The sequence below is a fragment of the Urocampus carinirostris genome, chromosome 15, assembly GCF_059441175.1.
Source record: "Urocampus carinirostris isolate Australia breed hairy pipefish chromosome 15, RoL_Ucar_1.0, whole genome shotgun sequence".
In the NCBI taxonomy this organism is placed as follows: domain Eukaryota; kingdom Metazoa; phylum Chordata; class Actinopteri; order Syngnathiformes; family Syngnathidae; genus Urocampus; species Urocampus carinirostris.
This window is the reverse complement of record NC_142363.1, coordinates 11,670,067-11,689,720: the sequence shown is the minus strand read 5'-3', so window position 1 is coordinate 11,689,720 and position 19,654 is coordinate 11,670,067. Positions and strand designations below refer to the sequence as shown.

General features: G+C 41.0%; 2 protein-coding genes across 4 annotated transcripts in view; both read right to left on the bottom strand.

Annotated features, from left to right (window-relative positions):
• Window positions 1–19,654, bottom strand: part of tiam2a (TIAM Rac1 associated GEF 2a) — a 144,280-nt gene that overhangs the window by 56,261 nt on the left and 68,365 nt on the right. For 2 of the 3 annotated variants that reach the window (XM_088353998.1, XM_088353997.1), the window contains exons 2-5: window positions 15,985–16,076; window positions 9,527–10,700; window positions 848–1,292; window positions 520–692 (exon numbers count right to left, since the gene is read on the bottom strand). In XM_088353998.1, the coding sequence (XP_088210124.1) occupies window positions 520–692; window positions 848–1,292; window positions 9,527–10,690 (1,782 nt within the window). In that variant the 5' untranslated portion in view covers window positions 10,691–10,700; window positions 15,985–16,076. Of the gene's footprint in view, window positions 1–519; window positions 693–847; window positions 1,293–9,526; window positions 10,701–15,984; window positions 16,077–19,270; window positions 19,376–19,654 lie in introns of those variants that run through there. The other variant, XM_088353999.1, reaches the window with a different exon arrangement.
• The window catches only part of scaf8 (SR-related CTD-associated factor 8), a 109,680-nt gene continuing 100,681 nt past the window's right edge, over window positions 10,656–19,654 (bottom strand). Inside the window, exons 21-22 of the transcript XR_015852832.1 lie at window positions 15,985–16,076; window positions 10,656–10,700 (exon numbers count right to left, since the gene is read on the bottom strand). The gene's annotated coding sequence lies outside the window, so the exon portion shown is untranslated. The remainder of the gene's footprint in view (window positions 10,701–15,984; window positions 16,077–19,654) is intronic.

Sequence of the window (19,654 nt, the reverse complement as noted above, 5' to 3'; positions counted from 1 at the left end):
CATTCTGTGAGAAAAAAATGCAAACGTTAATGCTATAAAAAAGTGGGGAAAACTGGATAAAAAGGTTTTATTGATTTGAAAAATAAATAACTTTAATAAGCTAGTTAGTAAGTCACTGTTTTTTGATAATGAGCTTTAGTTTTGAGTGAGTATTATGAAACATGTGCATTCCAAACCTTGATTTAGAAATGACCAATTATTGTTGTTATAATCAATTAATTTGAATAATTTTCCAGCCCTAAATAATTGCTGTTTGTTGTCCTTTAGGTAAATGCTATACTGTTTGCCTCTGGTGGGCATACAATCTCTTGACTTTATTAGATTTCCACCATAACGCAGGTTGGCAAGCTTTTTAAATGTTAAATGATGAGGCTCCGGAAAACCGATATGTAGGACACTTATCAAAACTGGCAAATGTGCACTTAGAATTCTAACCTGCCATGTTTGTGCAAATTATGCTCACAACTTTAGCATCAGAATGTTTTACTCATCACAAAAACAACTGCACTTGTCATCTACCTGAAAGAGATAGATATCTCCATATGAGTTGCTGAGGCAGAAGACATTTTCCTTTTTAGGGTGCTCTGGAACTGCCTGAACGATGCTGTCCTCAGCCAGGAGAGAGTAACGAGGTGAGAGCTCTGGCTCTGGTGAACCCTTATTGTACGTCTCATAGAACAACAATGTACATCCTAAAAGAGAACATAGAAGGTAGCAAGCACCAAGTTAAGAGAAAGTTGTTTGATTGGATTTTAGATATGGATTTTGATCATGTTCAAAAACTATGGACTTTGTTTGAAAAAAAAACAAACTGACAGTTGAAAATAAGAATATGAAAAAAAAACACCTTTCAAGGTGACCCAGTACTGTTTCCACTTGCGACGTGTGACCAACTCCAGCTTTTTGTCCTTCTGCAGCGTCACTAAAGGCTTAAAAGAAAGCCATCCTGCCCTTCTGACCACTCCTTGTTCCTTTTCGAACAGGAGATCCAGCTGCTCCAAGGAGCCCTCAGCGGACTCACTGCTACTTTCTCCTTCATCTTCGCCCGTGGAAGTGTCTCTTCTCTCGCTTCCCCCCTGCCCACTGCCGGTCTCCAGCTCTCGCATGAAGTTCTCATAAATGTTCTGGCGGAGGGCGTCGTTGGTTTGTTGGTGAATAGCCCCTGACGATTGGGTCCTTGGGGCCCCTGGGAACCACAAGAGGCTTGATGCTTGAGACGGGGAGCTAGTGTCGGTTGTCATGCCATCCACTCCACTGTCAAAGACGTCCCCTGAGTCCCTGTTTCTAGTCTCCTGGTAAAAAATAAAATAGAGGTAAGTGTCACACATTGGACTATTGGTTCTCAAATAGGGTTGCAACGATTATTCGACGTTGCTGGCAAAAATAATATACAGGGAGTGCAGAATTATTAGGCAAGTTGTATTTTTGAGGATTAATTTTATTATTGAACAACAACCATGTTCTTAATGAACCCAAAAGTCTCATTAATATCAAAGCTGAATATTTTGGAAGTTGGAGTGGGGCTTTTTTAGTTTTAGCTATTTTAGGAGGATATCTGTGTGTGCAGGTGACTATTACTGTGCATAATTATTAGGCAACTTAACAAAAAACAAATGTATACCCATTTCAATTATTTATTTTCATCAGGGAAACCAATATAACAGCTCAGCATTCACAAATATACATTTCTGACATTCAAAAACAAAACAAAAACAAATCAGTGACCAATATAGCCACCTTTCTTTGCAAGGACACTCAAAAGCCTGCCATCCATGGATTCTGTCAGTGCTTTGATCTGTTCACGATCAACATTGCGTGCAGCAGCAACCACAGCCTCCCAGACACTGTTCAGAGAGGTGTACTGTTTTCCCTCCTTGTAAATCTCACATTTGATGAGGGACCACAGGTTCTCTATGGGGTTCAGATCAGGTGAACAAGGAGGCCATGTCATTAGTTTTTCTTCTTTTAGACCCTTTCTTGCCAGCCACGCTGTGGAGTACTTGGATGCGTGTGATGGAGCGTTGTCCTGCATGAAAATCATGTTTTTCTTGAAGGATGCGGACTTCTTCCTGTACCACTGCTTGAAGAAGGTGTCTTCCAGAAACTGGCAGTAGGACTGGGAGTTGAGCTTGAGTCCATCCTCAACCCGAAAAGGCCCCACAAGCTCATCTTTGATGATACCAGCCCATACCAGTACCCCACCTCCACCTTGCTGGCGTCTGAGGCAGACTGGAGCTCTCTGCCCTTTACCGATCCAGCCACGGGCCCATCCATCTGGCCCATCAAGACTCACTCTCATTTCATCAGTCCATAAAACCTTAGAAAAATCCGTCTTGAGATTTTTCTTGGCCCAGTCTTGACGTTTCAGCTTGTGTGTCTTGTTCAGTGGTGGTCGTTTTTCAGCCTTTCTTACCTTGGCCATGTCTCTGAGTATTGCACACCTTGTGCTTTTGGGCACTCCAGTGATGTTGCAGCTCTGAAATATGGCAAAACTGGTGGCAAGTGGCATCTTGGCAGTTGTACGCTTGACTTTTCTCAGTTCACGGGCAGTTATTTTGCCCCTTGGTTTTTCTACACGCTTCTTGCGACCCTGTTGACTATTTTGAATGTAACGCTTGATTGTTCGATGATCACGCTTCAGAAGCTTGGCAATTTTAAGAGTGCTGCATCCCTCTGCAAGATATCTCACTATTTTTGACTTTTCAGAGCCTGTCAAGTCCCTCTTATGACCCATTTTGCCAAAGGAAAGGAAGTTGCCTAATAATTATGCACACCTGATATAGGGTGTTGATGTCATTAGACCACACCCCTTCTCATTACAGAGATGCACATCGCCTGATATGCTTAATTGGTAGTAGGCTTTCGAGCCTATACAGCTTGGAGTAAGACAACATGCATAAAGAGGATGATGTGGTCAAAATACTCATTTGCCTAATAATTCTGCACTCCCTGTAATGGATAATGTAAAAAGTCGACAATGGAATTAATTGTCAACTATTGTCGCCAAACGAATTTTTCCAACAGATTGAGGCTTCTAACATAAATGAAATTTCTACTGAGAGTCCCACATGCGCAATAGAATCTTAGTCTTGAGTGATATTACACGTACCAAAACTTTTTAAGTTTGGGAGCAATACGCAAAATAAAAAGACAACTTGCACAATTTGTAAAACAGACCTTGCATATCATGGTGGCAGCTCGGCTGATGCACAGATATTTAAAAAGCATGTCAGTTGAACGAAACGGGGTCCGACTTGCCTCAGTAAGATTTAAGTAACATTAGATCTGATACAGTTTTAAAGACATGAGAGTACATTTTATGTACGTTTTTTTTCTTAATAAAAGAGACCTAGAGCGTTATGCCAGACTGGTTCTGAAAACATTTTTGAAATTAAATGCATTCAGAACAAACATCTGTTGTTAAAACGACAAACTTCAGTTGTCAAAACAGTTTGATTTCAAACTGTTGAGAATCATTAAGTTCTTTTGTGACAGACCTTGCAGTTGACCACTGAAACAAAATATCTGGTTTATTCCTACTGCTGCTAATAAGCCTGTTCTTGGTTTACATGATAAAAAAAACTGTTTACTTGATTTCAAATTATTATTCATTTGCCTGTCCCTAAAAATGGACAAGAGGTTTATTGATGGACTTATGTCACTGCTGCATGAGCACTGTGCCAAATTGTTTTTTAGATTTTTATTTAATTTTTTTTTAATCTGAAGTATGTTCAAAAGAAGCTGTATTTTTCAATGTACAGGTTTTTGTGTGTTCATTATCATTTTCCACATAATTAAATCAACTTCATCCTAAATTTAAGAAAAAATAAATAATAATTATCAATTTTTTGGACTAATCGTTTTAATAGTCACTAGTCGATTCTTAAAATAATCGTTAGTTGTAGCGTTAATCTTAAATTGAGGTAATAGTACCTTTGGGGGTACTTGAAGCAACTTCAAGGGGTTTGCTGAGAATTTAAAGTATATTTCAATTTCTTATTCCAGCACTGAAAAAAACCTCATTCCAATGACAGAAAATCTTGCCAATGTTTCACCATATTTACGAGTAACATTGAGTGTTTTTACAAGTATTATTTTAGAAAAATGTTTAATTTTATAATTATATTATGTCATAATAATATAGTTTGTAAATTATAGAAAATCCAAACATTATTTTCTTATCTTATTGATAAAGTTAAATTGATGCATTTGTTTTACAAAACATGAAGCTCACCTAAAGCGAGCTGACATAATTGCCATCATGCTGCTAATGGTACCCCACACAAACCAAAACCCTTGTGAAAGGCTTGGTGGGCAAAAAATAAGAGGAAAAGTTGTGCGGGTTTGTCACTTTGATCTCTGTAGTTTGTATTTTTCCTTGTGCATTACAACTCGTTTTTTGGTTTCACTACACAATACTGCGACAACTAGGGTTCAAATATTACACAGTGTCCCTTTAAAATAGTCGAAATTCATGTATAAATAATACTATTTATTCATCTCTTGATTTTGAGTCTGGGTAAAATGTAAAAACAAGAAACACTGCTTGGTTTGGGGAAGTGGGGTCTGAAATAAGTTGCTAGGAAAATATTTCACCATCGGTACTTCAATGAAAAAATGTTGAGAAACACTGAATATGAAAAAGTGACCACTATACCCAATGCTTTATTTTAAACAGTGGTAACTAGTTCACAGTTTTACTTATTTTTCCTACATTTGTACAAAAAATGCCACCTTGTTAGCCTGAGTATTAACCACTTCTGTATGTCAAGCCTTAGGAGTCTAAAATGAATCACATTTCTAACTGTGCACATTTCATTAGCCAGGAGGCAATGCAAGGTTGAAGAGGAACTTTGAGAGCATCTAGTAAAATCACTCAAACCTACTTCAAAGTCTGCAATACAGTGGCTTGATCTTTCACTAGGCTGGGGAAAAAGTGGAGCATATTTCCTGCGACGGAACCCGGGGAGGTTAGAACCCTCCGGGCTCAGACAATTTCACGTCATTTAGGCGGCCTGCAGTGGCTTCCCACAATTCCACAAATGAACACTTGATGGAATTGAACCCTCCAAATCTAATGAAGCCAGACTGTGCTTCAATAGATTGCTGCATCGATTGTGGCACAGGCAACCGTGAGCTGAGCAACTCTCAATTTGCGGACACACAATGTGTCGCAATATGTATTCTTTGCTTGCGTTGGTTTTGTGTACAAGTTTAAGTGGAGTTATTTATATATATATATATATATATATATATATATATATATATATATATATTAGTTGTCTTTAACACATTTCACTTAATCTTCTCCAACCTGACTGTAGAGACATTAGCGAGCACAAAGAGTAGCATAATTTCATAATATATTGATAAGCGATGGCAACTACTTTGCACTTTCCGTTCAATGGATATATGCTCTGCCGACAAGAGTGAGTTTCACATATGCTTCTAAGTTTTTGCAGGTTATTTTGTCACAGTGTGAGTTTCAAAATTACAGCAAAACTCAAGAACCAAATTTAAAAGCAAATAAATTTTTTGAAGGCACTATTTAAAAATCCATATGGATAAGGCGAGTTAAATCAGTAAACCAACCCTCTTCAGTATAATAGTATGGCTATAGAACTAAATGGGAGTAAATATGCCGGGAAAGTTTCTTATTTATCACTATAAAGTCAAGGAAATGGGCCATAAGAGTTTAAAACTTTGTTTATAAAACTTTGGACCGCGTTTACAGCAACATCAAAAACGCATACAAAGCTTCCCCCCTCCCCCACCTAGTAAATTCGGATCACATATGCCTATCCCTTACCCCCTCATACACCCCCATCCGAAGGAAAACAAAACCTGTAACGAGGACAATACAAACGTGGCCTGAGGGAGCCCTCTCCAAGCTGCAGGACTGTTTTGATCAAACTTGCTGGGAGGTATTTGAACACCATGACCTCCAGAAATTCACTGACACTGTTTTATCCTACATCCGTTACTGCACGGATGAAGTCACAGTATATAAAAAAGTCAAAAACTACCCAAATCAAAAACCCTGGATGACCAGCGAGGTGCGCACCCTCCTCAAACACCGCAACACCGCCTTCAGGTCTGGAGACAAGGCTCTTTACGGGGTGGCCAGGGCTGACCTGAAGAGAGGCATCAAGGAAGCAAAATCAGCCTACACAAGGAGGATCGAGCACCTCTTCGCTGGAAATGACCCGAGGAGGATGTGGCAGGGCCTCCAACACATCACCAACTTCAGAGGCCACAACCTGGCAACTGTTGAGGCTGAGGCTTCACTAGCTGAGGACCTTAATCAGTTCTTCGCTCGCTTTGAAGCTGGTAGGCCACATACAGCAACATCACACCCATCAACAACCAGCAGCAACTCCCTCACATTTCAGGAGCACGAAGTCAGGCGTGCGCTGAATACCATAAACCCCAGGAAGGCAACTGGCCCGGATGGAGTACCAGGGAGGGTACTCAGGGACTGTTCCAATCCGCTGGCTGGGGTCTTCACCACCATCTTCAACCGGTCCCTGTCACAGGCGACCGTCCCACCTTGCCTCAAAACCTCCACCATCATTCCCGTCCCCAAAAAGTCAGCAGTGGAAAGCCTCAACGACTACAGGCCTGTAGCTCTCACGCCTGTGGTCATGAAGTGCTTCGAGAGGTTAGTGTCCCGGCACATCAAAAACTCCCTGCCACTCACACTGGACCCCCACCAGTTTGCCTACAGGGCAAACCGCTCCACTGACGACGCCATAAACACAGCACTTCACACCGTGCTGAAACACCTGGACCACCGGGGGAGCTACGTCAGAATGCTCTTCCTGGACTTCAGCTCAGCCTTCAACACCATTATCCCGGAGATCCTGGTGGAGAAACTTGCACACCTAGGACTCTCTCCCTCCATCTGCCACTGGATAATAGACTTCCTCTCCAACCGCCCACAGTCGGTGAAACTCGGTACCCACGTCTCTCCCACCCTAACACTGAACACTGGCTCCCCCCAAGGTTGTGCACTGAGCCCCCTGCTTTTCACCCTCTACAGCTCCGACTGCTCACCGACCCACCCCACAAACACTATTATTAAGTTTGCTGACGACACCACCTTGATCGGCCTCATCTCTGAAGGGGACGAGGCGGCATACAGGGATGAGGTTGAGTCACTTTCAACGTGGTGCTCGGAAAACCACCTCATATTGAACACAACAAAAACAAAAGAACTGATTCTGGATTTCAGAAGGAATAGCAGGAATCCAGCACCACTCATCATAAAAGGAGACTGCGTAGAGAGAGTCCACTCGTTCAAATTTCTGGGCGTGCACATCGCCGACGACCTCTCCTGGTCTGCAAACACCAGAGCGGTGGTAGGGAAGGCCCAGCAGCGACTGCACTTCCTGAGATTGCTCAGGAAAAATAACCTAAAACAGCAGCTGCAGGTGTCTTTCTACAAAGCCACAGTGGAGAGCATCCTAACATACTGCATCACGGTGTGGTATGCGGGGTGCACAGCAGCAGACAGGAAAAAGCTCCAGAGGATCATAAAAACAGCCCAGAGAATCGTCGGCTGCTCTCTGCCCAGTCTGGAGGACATTGCCTGCTCTCGCTACCTCAGCAGAGCAGAAAACATCGTCAAGGACTTTTCTCACCCCGGCCACCATCTCTTCGACCTGCTGCCTTCCGGCAAGCGCTACAGGTCACACAAAGCAAAAACGAACAGACTCAGAGACAGTTTCTTCCCCACAGCCATTACCACCCTAAACAGACACCGCACAAACAACTGAAAACTGTTGCAAAAAAAAAAAAAAAAAAATACCTCACACGTATGTAAAATGGTACTCACGTACATGCTGTCTGCACTATGTTTGTTCACTGCTCAACAGACACCGCACAAAAACTGAAAACTCGTGCCAACACTACCTCATACGAAAATAATGTTACTCAAGTCTTGTTCTTGCACATGTCGACTGCACTACGTTTAATGCTCAAATTGCACAATGTCTGACCATTTCCTTTTTTTGCACTATGATGTCTATGCTTGCACCAATGTATATGCGGACTATTTTTGCACCATGATGACTTTGCACCAAATGCAATATTGCACAACCGTTACGATACAACGTTATCACGACAACCCTGTATGTAACATCCCACATGCTGACATTGTTGTGTAAATACCATGTAAATTATAACTATAGCCTTATTCCCCTTGTTTTATAACATTATCTTCTCTGTTCCTTTATCTTCTTGCTCATACCCTCACTATGTGTAAAACGGGAGTGTCATGCCCAATTTCGTTGTCACAATATGTTAGCCCATTTGTAACAATGACAATAAAGGTACATTCTATTCTATTCTATTCTATTCTAAGGAAATGGGCCATAAGAGTATTCAGTAGATTTGAAAAAAGACCATAAAAAAATCAGTCAGGACTTTAATAGTCCATTTTTTGAAAGAAAAGGTCAGTTTAATGCATGCACAGTTTGCTCTCATTGTTTAAACAACCTAACATCAACCTTTATTAGCGGATTTTCTCTCAAAGGGATCCAAAAGACCAAATAATCTGCACCACATAACAAGCAAAACAACCATAAGTCATTCCTTAACATTAGAGGAATGAGGCTAAATCTTGAGCGAGGATTACGTTTGACTCCAACAGACCCTCTCAAAGGCTTACAGCTATTCTCTTATCACTTTGCAAAAACTCGTTGCAGCCTTTTTAAGGGAATGTTAAATTTAAGCAAATACATAAATTCGAAGTCAATCAAATGAATGATTTTTTGTAATTGAAAGAGCAAAAAGTGCATCTGTCTTTAAAAAAATACTACTGGCATTTTAGACATTGCATTTAAACCGACAAAATGCAGAAAGTATTATTAAAGATGGACTCTGTGAGTTCAAAATATTTTACTTGCTGACGCCATCAGATGGCTGAAATAATCATTGTAGCCTCTGTAAAGCTGCTTGTGTGCCGTGTGCACGTACAGTACGTCTATCGTAGATGCACTAAAATAATCTCTTCTCATCTTTTTGGGGGTTTGGGTTGGTATTTAGACTATTTTAAACACTCAAGTTCTTACTTTCACCATTTTTATCCTACAATTAAAGAAACCTTTAGGACTCGCGAGAGTTCACACTACTATCTTCCACCCCACCTCTTTTCTTCAAGCCTAACGCACTCGGTGGCCGGAAAACCAATGAGAAACGATAAGAACGGATAGGCGCGGTGAAAAAAACCATATAAAGGCTCTTTTAACTTAGTTGGACATTGTTAACACATACTTAAGAGAAAATATTCAATTTTTTAACATTTTAAGGGCACATAACACTACCCATCCACCTTTAAACGTTTTCCACAACATATAACAGCAATAGAGTGGTGACTGTATAAAATACATTAAGCCCCCAGACTGAGTGCGCTGCTGACTCTTAAGAGATACATCAAGCTGCAACACTCCAAGACTCTACACCTGTTTTATTCTACCTAACGACAATATATGAAGGAACAAAAACAACAAGAATCCCCAAATACCTGGGTCTTTCGCTTCTTGCGGCTCAAGCTGCCAGTCCAGTCACTGAAACGTCGAATGTGTTTTTGGATGGACGCTTTCTTGTGGAAGCCAAATTCTGATCCAGACCGTTCTCGATGTGGTTCATGGTTGGGGTCCTTATCCAGACCCTCGCTCAAAGTGTGAGCTTTGGCGCTTCGACAGGGTAGTGTGTATGAAGAATACTGCCGAGCCTCAGGGCAATCCTCCTCTAAGGGCACATCCAAAACTGACGAAAGCGAGACTCTACGTGTGTCTTCACCAACAGGTGCCGCCAAAAAATGGGATGTTAACTCTTTAGCTGTGGGGAAGGTAGCAGCCATTGCGGAATCTTTATAGAGCCCGGCAATGGACACGGGCGACGGTATCCCCGTAAAAGAGTCATGTTGGTGAACAGGGGATTGCATTTGTGTTCGAGGTTGGTCCTGCTCACAAAGTTCTGCACTGGCCCCCCAAGGAGAATCATACCAGGAACCATCTGAGCTAAGGGAACTTCCTTTACTGGTTCTGGCAGTAGAGGAAGTAGAGGCTGGTGGAGGACCGCTGTGGAGGCAGTCGGTTACGCTGCTGCCAGAACCTGGCAAACTAGGGGTGGAGGGGGATTCCAGATTAGCAGAGAATTTGAGTAACTGTACAGGACCAGAACCATCATCCAGCAGGAAATGACTGCCTGAGGTGTTAGTGAATTCCACTCTAAGGCTGCCATCCTTCTTGATCACTACTCTTGGGCTACTTTGTTTCTCCAAACCTTGCTGTTTGTCTATCTGGCCATCCATAGCATGGCTGTTGAGCTCTGTGCCGTATGGATTATCTTCATATTCATCAGAAACATGGCGCTTACGCATAACACATCCAGTCGGCCGCTGCCAACGATTTTCTTTCGGGCTACTCCTTGCTCCTCTGGAGAGGTAGTCATTGTGACGGGAAGAGTAAGGCTGTCGACTTTTAGGAGGTGAGAGACAACCTCTGCTGACACATTTGGCCTTGTACCCAGAACTCACTGGAGCACTTTTCCACCACTCGTGAGGTGACAGAGGGTCATCTGCGGCCGAGCCGAGCTTCAGTGAGTAAGGCCTCTGGGTCCCAGAGAAGCCAAAGCCGGTGGCTTTAAGACCCTGGATGCTGTACTGGCTCTCCGAATTTCCCATTATTGCCTTCCTGAAAAGAAAAACACTTGCGTTATATGAACGACTTGTTCAAAGGAAAAATAATGGTTCTAACTGTTTACAACAGAACTCAGCCCATATAATTTACAAAATAAAAAAAAATGAGAAAATTCAAGTGGACATTCCCATAGCCTTTGCAAATCAATCTAAATTGTCTACTTACAGAGTAAAACTGAGGCAAGCAAAACACATAACATCAGCCATTAGATCTCCATGATTCTACTTACTGAGCCATTGAAGAGTTTTTTTAAGCTAAAAGAAGAAAGTCCAAGACAATCTGAAAGTTATCTTTCCAAGTATTATCACACAACCGGTGTAATGCACCGCAGTCAAACAGCATTTACTACTGGTTAAAATTCCCAAAAACATATAACTCATATTCAATCAAAAACGAACTGGTACTGTTGCTGTCAGGCAGTGATTGGCTTAATGCTTACAAAATAATTTCAAAGACTAGTTTATGCGTTTATAATCATAACAAAGCTTGAGATCAAAGACGAGCGCATTTCTTAGCAATTACATTGGGACGAATCATTTGTAAAAACATCAGACAAAAGCTCTGCTCTAATAGCATGAGGATGATGTGACAAGAAAGTTTCTATCACCTTTTCGAATCAGGAGGAACTATTAAGGCGCACATTGATTTAACAGTTGGATACACACTTGTAAAATTGGTAAGGTGCACATGTACGGCAAACATAGTAGAGGACACCATGAGAATATTAAAAGGGGAAGTGTGGGTGTTAATGGTAGATGAAAAAAACAGTATGTGCTTTATGCAAAAAAAATGTTTTTTCACTCATTACCATTGCTTTTGAAATGTGACTATGCATGCTCATCTTAGCACCCTTGCACACCTGACGTCATCCAAGAGTGTCATCATAACTACTGTTGCAGGACATCTTTTGTCAATGGCTTGCTGTCTTTTTTTGGCATGCATTACTTCTCACGTAAATGCCTGCAGAAAATTTTAAATAATAATGTGGGATCCCGAAAATAACGATGTAACTTATGTCGACAAATTAAATGCTCACCTGATTCTAAACACAAGGTCGACACAACTTTAGCTATCTCTTAAAATGCGTCGTCTGCAAATGGCACTGATCGCCAATGACATCTCACTAATGGCACCTCATTTGCGTGGGTCTTCACGGTCGTGAAAAAACAAGTGAAACAAATGAACGCTGAGCTTGCTATTATTCAGGTCAGATTGAGGATGCCTTTACTAACCTGCCTAATGGCACTGTCTGAGCTTTCGCAAAAGTCGTCATCAATTCTGAGGAGCCACACAGCACCGAAAGTGACTCTGAAAGTACCATATTTTCCGCACTATAAGGCGCACCTAAAAGCCTTTATTTTTTTCAAAAGCTGACCATGCGCCTTTTAATACAGTGCGCCTTATTTAGGATAAATATTAAGTCGCAAAGTCTTGCAACTAATGCAGCAGCCGCCGACTAGATTTTCCCCCGAACACCAAGTAGTCCGCGGTATGCTAGGATTTATTTACCGGCGTTTCATTGGCTAACCAATGTGTCAATCATCATTTGAATCAATCACTATTGGCTAAAGTTATTCGGAGGTAAAGGGGGGCTGATCCTTTTTATCATTTACAGGCTGGCATAGGCTAAAGCGGCCAAACAAAGCCTGCAATTGGCTGAAAAAGATGTGTCAATCATCAGTTGAATCAATCACTATTGGCTAAAGTTATTCAGAGGTAAAGGGGGCGGATCCTTTTTATCATTTACAAGCTGGCATAGGCTAAAGCGGCAAAACAAACCCTGCAATTGGCCGAAAAAGATGTGTCAATCATCAGTTGAATCGATCACTATTGGCTAAAGTTATTCGGAGGTAAAGGGGGTGGATACTTTTTAATCATTTAAAGGCTGGCATAGGCTAAAGGGGCAAAACAAAGCCAACAATTGGCCGAAAAAGATGAATGTGAATAGCATGTTGGGTTGACGGCATAGAGAAAACAGTATTTCACTATTCTGTACTGTATTTGTAAATATTTTACTCTCCTGGATTTACTACACTCACGGATATAAGAGGACCATGGTTGCACATTATTATTGAACACAGCGAATTTGGTGAGCTACTCCGGCTATATATTTTCCCTGTATCTTGTTTCAGGCTGAACTTGATATTTCTGTGATAAGCGGTGCAGATAATGGATGGAATGGAGTGTCTATTTTTAAATTAAACTCAATTCATATGCACAGTAAAGTTGCGTGTGAAAAAGAAAATAGAAACCAAGGAATGGTTGGCATTTCTTGAATCCCAAGACTTTAACCTTCCGAATGATATTTGGAACGATGCATTTGAGTGACATCGTACGGACACCGCATTCGCACGTGTCTACGACATGTATTTGCTTCTTTGCAAGCTTTCGGAATGTTAAGGGGGTAATAAGTTTGACTGAACTATCTGACTGTTTTGTCGACGTTCCCATTGTAGCGCCTTATAATCCGGTGCGTCTTATGTATGTCAAATATAGGACCAAAAACTATTTTTTGGGGGTGCGCCCTATAACCCAGTGCGCCTTACAGTGCGGAAAATACGATAAATAAAGTGAAACTGACACGTTTGATGGACATTCGGCGCAGCTGTTCAATTCAGAAAGAGAGGATGAGGACTTTAATGGGTTAAATTGCCGACAGTTACCGGTAAAAACATGTATATATATATATATATATATATATATATATATATATATATATTATATATATATATATATATATATAGGGCAGCACGGCAGTGGTTAGCGCGTGTGCGGCACAGTTCTAAGGTCTTGGGAACCTCCTGTGTGGGTTCAAATCCAGCTACCAGACTTACTGTGCGGAGTTTGTATGTTCTCCCCGTGCTTGCGTGGGTTTCCTCCGGGCACAACGGTTTCCTCCCACATTCCAAAGACATGCATTTCAGGTGGATTGGCCGGTCCAAATTGTCCCTAGGTGTGAATGAGCGAGCGAGTTGTCTGTCCCTTTGTGCCCTGCGATTGGCTGGCAACCAGTTCAGGGTGTCCCCTGCCCACTGCCCGATGATTGCTGGGATGGGCTCCAGCACCCCCGCAACCCCACTGAGGATAAGCGGTGCAGCTAATGAGATGAGTTGAGATATATATACAGTGCATCCGGAAAGTATTCACAGCGCTTCACTTTTTCCACATTTTGTTATGTTACAGCCTCATTCCAAATTGTATTAATTTAATCTCTTATCTCAAAATTCTACACAAAATACTCCATTATGACAATGTGAATTTTTTTTTACTTTTTTTGAATTTATTAAAAATAGAAAACTAAGAAATCACATTTACATAAGTATTCACAGCCTTTGCCATGAAGCTCAAAACTGAGCTCAAGTGCATCTTTTTTCCACTGATCATCCTTGAGATCTTTCTACAGCTTAATTGGAGTCCACCTGCAGTAAATTCAGTTGATTGGACATGATTTGGAAAGGCACACACCTGTCTATATAAGGTCCCACAGTTGAGTGTGCATGTCAGAGCACAAACACCAAGCATTAAGTCAAAAGAACTGTCTGTAGACCTGCGAGACAGGATTGTCTTGAGGCACAAATCTGGGGAAGGATACAGAAAAATGTCTGCTGCTTTGAAGGTCCCAATGAGCACAGTGGCCTCCATTATTCGTAAATGGAAGACGTTTGGAACCACCAGGACTCTTCCTAGAGCTGGCCGGCCTTCTAAACTGAGCGATCGGGGAAGAAGGGCCTTAGTCAGGAAGGTGACCAAGACCCCGATGGTCACTCTGTCAGAGCTCCAGCGTTCCTCTGTGGAGAGAGGAGAGCCTTCCAGAAGGACAACCATCTCTGCAGCAATCCACCAATCAGGCCTGTATGGTAGAGTGGCCAGACGAAAGCCACTCCTTAGTAAAAGGAACATGGAAGCCGTCTGGAATTTGCCAAAAAGCACCTGAATGACTCTCAGACCATGAGAAACAAAATTCTCTGGTCTGATGAGAAAAAGATTGAACTCTTTGGTGTGAATGCCAGGCGCCATGTTTGGAGGAAACTAGGCACCGCTCATCACCAGGCCAATACCATCCCTACAGTGAAGCATGGTGGTGGCAGCATCATGCTGTGGGGATGTTTTTCAGCAGCAGGAACTGGCAGACTAGTCAGGATAGAAGGAAAAATGAATGCAGCAAAATATAGAGATATCCTGGATGAAAACCTGCTCCAGAGCGCTCTTGACCTCAGGCTGGGGCGAAGGTTCATTTTTCAGCAGGACAACGACCCAAAGCACACAGCCAAGATCTCAAAAGATTGGCTTCAGAACCACTCCGTGAATGTCCTGGAGTGGCCCAGTCAGAGTCCAGACTTGAATCCGATCGAACATTTCTGGAGAGATCGGAAAATGGCTGTGCACAAACGTCTCCCATCCAACCTGATTGAGCTTGAGACTTATTGCAAAGAAGAATGGGTAAAACTGCCGAAAGATAGGTGTGCTAAACTTGTGGGATCATATTCAAAAAGACTTGAGGCTGTATTTGCTGCTAAAGGTGGATCAACAAAGTATTAAGCAAAGGCTGTGAATACTTATGTAAATGTGATTTCTTAGTTTTCTATTTTTAATAAATACAAAAAAGTAAAAAAAAAAAGAAAACTTTTTCACATTGTCATAATGGAGTATTTTGTGTAGAATTTTGAGATAAGAGAATACATTAATACAATTTGGAATGAGGCTGTGACATAACAAAATGTGGAAAAAGTGAAGCGCTGTGAATACTTTCCGGATGCACTATATATATATATATATATATATATATATATATATATATATATATATCCACAGTCTATTTATGTTCATGTTTTATCTGTTGGTTTTACTTATCTACGCCCATCGATGATTGATGATTAAAAATAATGTTTGTCCTTTGGTTTTACCTGTTTGTTTAATGATGACAAATTGTGTGGGTGTGTGGATTGGATGTAAGGCAAGGCCCGCATCCGATTAACAGGTGCTCCTTATGTGGGTTGAATACAGCAATGGCACATGTATCTTTTAGAACGGTGCGCCTCATGGTTGTGAAAATACATTACTTGCGTATAACATTTTAGGTGAAAATACTAAATACTTTAATGTCATTGAAAACATTGAGATTTTTTTAAAAGACCAAAGAAGTTTGATCATTAGTGAGGTGGTTGTAGAAGATCCTTTTGGGGAACACGTTGGTGAATTGCTTTTGATATTTTATAAATGAGAATAAAAGAATAAGTTATATGTGTTGCAACCCACAACATGTCACACTATGACTCACCTGTTGTCAGTGTCTGAAGTTACTGATCCTTTGTGAAAGATCCCTCCAAGTCATGTCCCAACGTTAACGACTTGCAAGGCAGTATTTATCATCTGAAAGAGAGAAAGATTGACATATGATATTGTTCAATATAACTGCTTGGGATTTCAGTTTTCTGTGTTCTAAAAACTGTGGTGTCGAATGAAGCAAACAGGCACATGATAAGTAAAATGTATTTCTCTAAAGGTAAAAAAAAGGCAAATAAGGCTCCACTAAATTTTGACACAAAATTACATTTGGTTAAAATATGACTGCAAATGAATAGGGGACAAAAAGTGATATCACTAAAGTTGCCGATTTAAAAAAAAAAGATCTGTGTTATATTACTCTTAAAATCCCAACAGATTCACTTGAACATGAATGCTGTTCAATGGTCTTACAGTTTAAATTTCTCTCCACCCAAAAGCCTCTTAATCGGCCAATCGGAATTGACTCTGGAAACGTCCTTCCACCTCCCATCTACAAACTTACGTTGTCTTTGCTCAGCTTCTGAAATGTTTTTAATGTCGGCTGCAGTTTACCCGCATGTTTATTTTAAAACCCTGGAATCTTGGCTCATGTCTTTTTTCCACTCCATTTCCAAATGTGCTACTAGTGACAGACCTAAGACTTGAAACAGCATAGGAACGCTCTGAGTACTGGGGCATATTTGGTGTACATGTCTGTCTTTTGAAACATGTAATATTACAACCACTTCCAGACCATACAAGTAGCTCATCCTTATTGAAGTGTTTCAGGTGTTACTGACATCCTGAGCCTTCACAACACCAAACAAAATTGCATTAGAAAAGCATAACTGCCTAAAGTTTTGATCACAGGGATTAATTGTGCAATATTGAGCGTTGTATCTGCTTCTGCTTAAATACACTTTGACCATGGCGTAATAATTACATTGAAAGTAGTTAAATAAACAAATCTGCAAACATTTTTGATATACAATACAAATGTCTGTACAAAGTACATAGATCTGATTGTTCCTACTAACAGATCTTAAGTATTAATTCATTGTTTCTATTCTGTCTGGTTGCTTGTGTGCAACAACTACTCCACATTTAAAATTATTACTGTACTATAAACCTTCCCCTAATTATTTGCAATTGGACGATGGCAAAGATGTTCTGAGAGTGTTGGACCATTTGCTCATGCAAGTCTTCAGAAATCGGTAACCGTCACAAATCCTTCCTTGTCGACAGAGCCAATCTAGAGATTTTTAGTTTTCAGCCAATCATGACATCTGTTTTCAATAAGTCGGATCACCTGCTTAATGTTCCAAAAAGTTGTTTTTTGAAAGTACCTTAAGTGTAAAAGGGTCAGGTCTAGACAAGCCAGCTCCTCTTTTAGGCCTCATTTGCTGAATGTCCAGATGTACTTGACACCACATGGCCACCTAAGCGTCAGCCCAAGTAAAATTTCTTAACTTAAGGAGAACCTAGATTTCGTAGCAAAACATTTTCAACACCTTGATAGAGTAGTACTCTTATCTTGATTTACACCACACGCCACAATAGCATTTACATAGAAGTCAAATCATTGGCCTTAGTGCAACTCTTCCTTCATGAATAATTCTGCATAAGAAGTTGCATGACATGTAGAGCTGTGTTTGATGAGGAATCAAAAATTTTATTTTTGTGGGTGCACTTTGCTTTCAGGATAAATCATACTGGAATAGGTAATATAGACAAGTTATGTTTACCTGACATATTTATCTTTTCTTCGAATGACAAGAAATTTACAACAAAGTGTTTTCAAGGCGAAGACACTGAAAGCAGCTGCAAACTACGAGCAGCTCCTTTCTTTTCTGCTGACACTTTCTTGCAGAATTTATTCAGCCAGAACAGTACTGAGTGAAAAGCTTTAAGGCGTGCCAGACCAAAAGGCACACACGTTCCCCTTCTGCTGTGACTTGAACTAAACTATTGTACGACTTTTTGGAGTATACAAGACAAGTCTGCCCTTTAGCTGTAGCCACAGCATTGGATCTGAACCCTCCCTCCTTCTTTCCTTTTTCCTCATCACCCCCGCTCTTCTCAGTAGGTTTCCTACAGGCCATCTGCTAAGGGTCAGAGGGACTTCGACGCTCTTCAGGACACCCGGTGACCTGGCATTCTTCTCCCTCTGCCCTTGAATAACTCCCACGAAAGCTTCGTGTTTAGTCTGGCATCGTGTGTTTGGTTGGGAGTGAGTAAAGGGCCATACCTTAACGTGTAGCATTTACATTTAAGAAGTATATGTTCCTAAAATAAAGCCATACACTAAGTGACGAAAGCAATACTGACCATTTATGTCATTCAATATAATCTTGAAGAAATTTGTAGGAGCAAACTCTGGGCACGACAGCTTGGCAAGTAAGGCATTTTTCTTGCTCTAAATCATCAGTGAGGTGGTTTCAAAATCAACAAAACTGCAATGGCTTTGAAAAACAGAAAAGAAGCTAGCTATCCTTATTAGGATCTAAAATAATTGCACCAAAATAATTAATGAAAGATGCAAATAACCACTTGAATGACACTCTCACTGGTAAACAATGGCTGTTAAATCTCTGCGCTTTTTGGTTTGAAGATGCTCCAAACTCCAAACAATTAGGTCATTTGTTATTACTAGCGATTGTTTACACAGTTGCACAGCTTTCTTCCTGTCAAATCGTACCCTGTGGGACGCGCCCCTGAGAAATTTCTCTCATGTGAGCGCATAAAGGAAGAAGTGTGGTACATTAAAGTTTGAGATTGAACTTGTTTAAAACAACCACATTCATTCCTTCTTAAGATAGAAAGCATTCCAGACATGAATAATAAAGAAGGCGTCAATGATCGACACTTCCCAGCATGGCTTTTGTAATATGAACCATGCTGTGGTGACAACTGCCAGTGTATGAATCACTCACTAAAAAGCCAACAACACTGTCCTGTGAATGCTCTCACAACAATCAAAAGCCATTATAAGTACTTGCTGGATGTGTTAAGGGCGTACCTTGGACTCGACTAACTTTAGCATGAGTACCGTATGAGTGTATTCAAAATGGAGAACATTTATTTTTATTTGCAGGCAACAAAATTCTACCATAAACCTGCTTGCTAAGATGTAAACCAAATGTAGTATTTTGATTTTTAGCATTTCACACATGCAAATGCAAACACCTGTGCATGTCAACAACGGGACCCGATAAGACAACCACATCACCCCTGCCACCTTTTAATCCAGGACAAACAAAAGCGAGAGGGGGATAAAACGAGCCCATAAGATGCCTTACCTCTGCTGCACCGGCCTTTAATCTAAAACCTCTTTGAAGTAATTGCAAGGACAAAATCTCGCTGCTGTTCTGTCACCTTAAAGTGGATTCTCCTTATGAAGGGTTGTTGAGGCTTAAAGCAACAGAGACACGCGGACGCGGCATTTGCCTCACACACAACCACAAGCACACTTAAAGACACGTGGAAAGTTGAGAATCCCTCCCTGTTCTGAAGCAGAAGCGAATCATGGTCCTCCAGGGCTAACCCTGGGTTATTTAGCAGAGGCAAGGAAAGCGGGAGCACAGGCAGGCAAAACTTCTTAAAAAAGAAGGAAGAACGGTTTATAGCTTCCATCAATTAAGCGCCTCCACTCCTGATAGTTGTTTTTCCTATATGGTATGGAA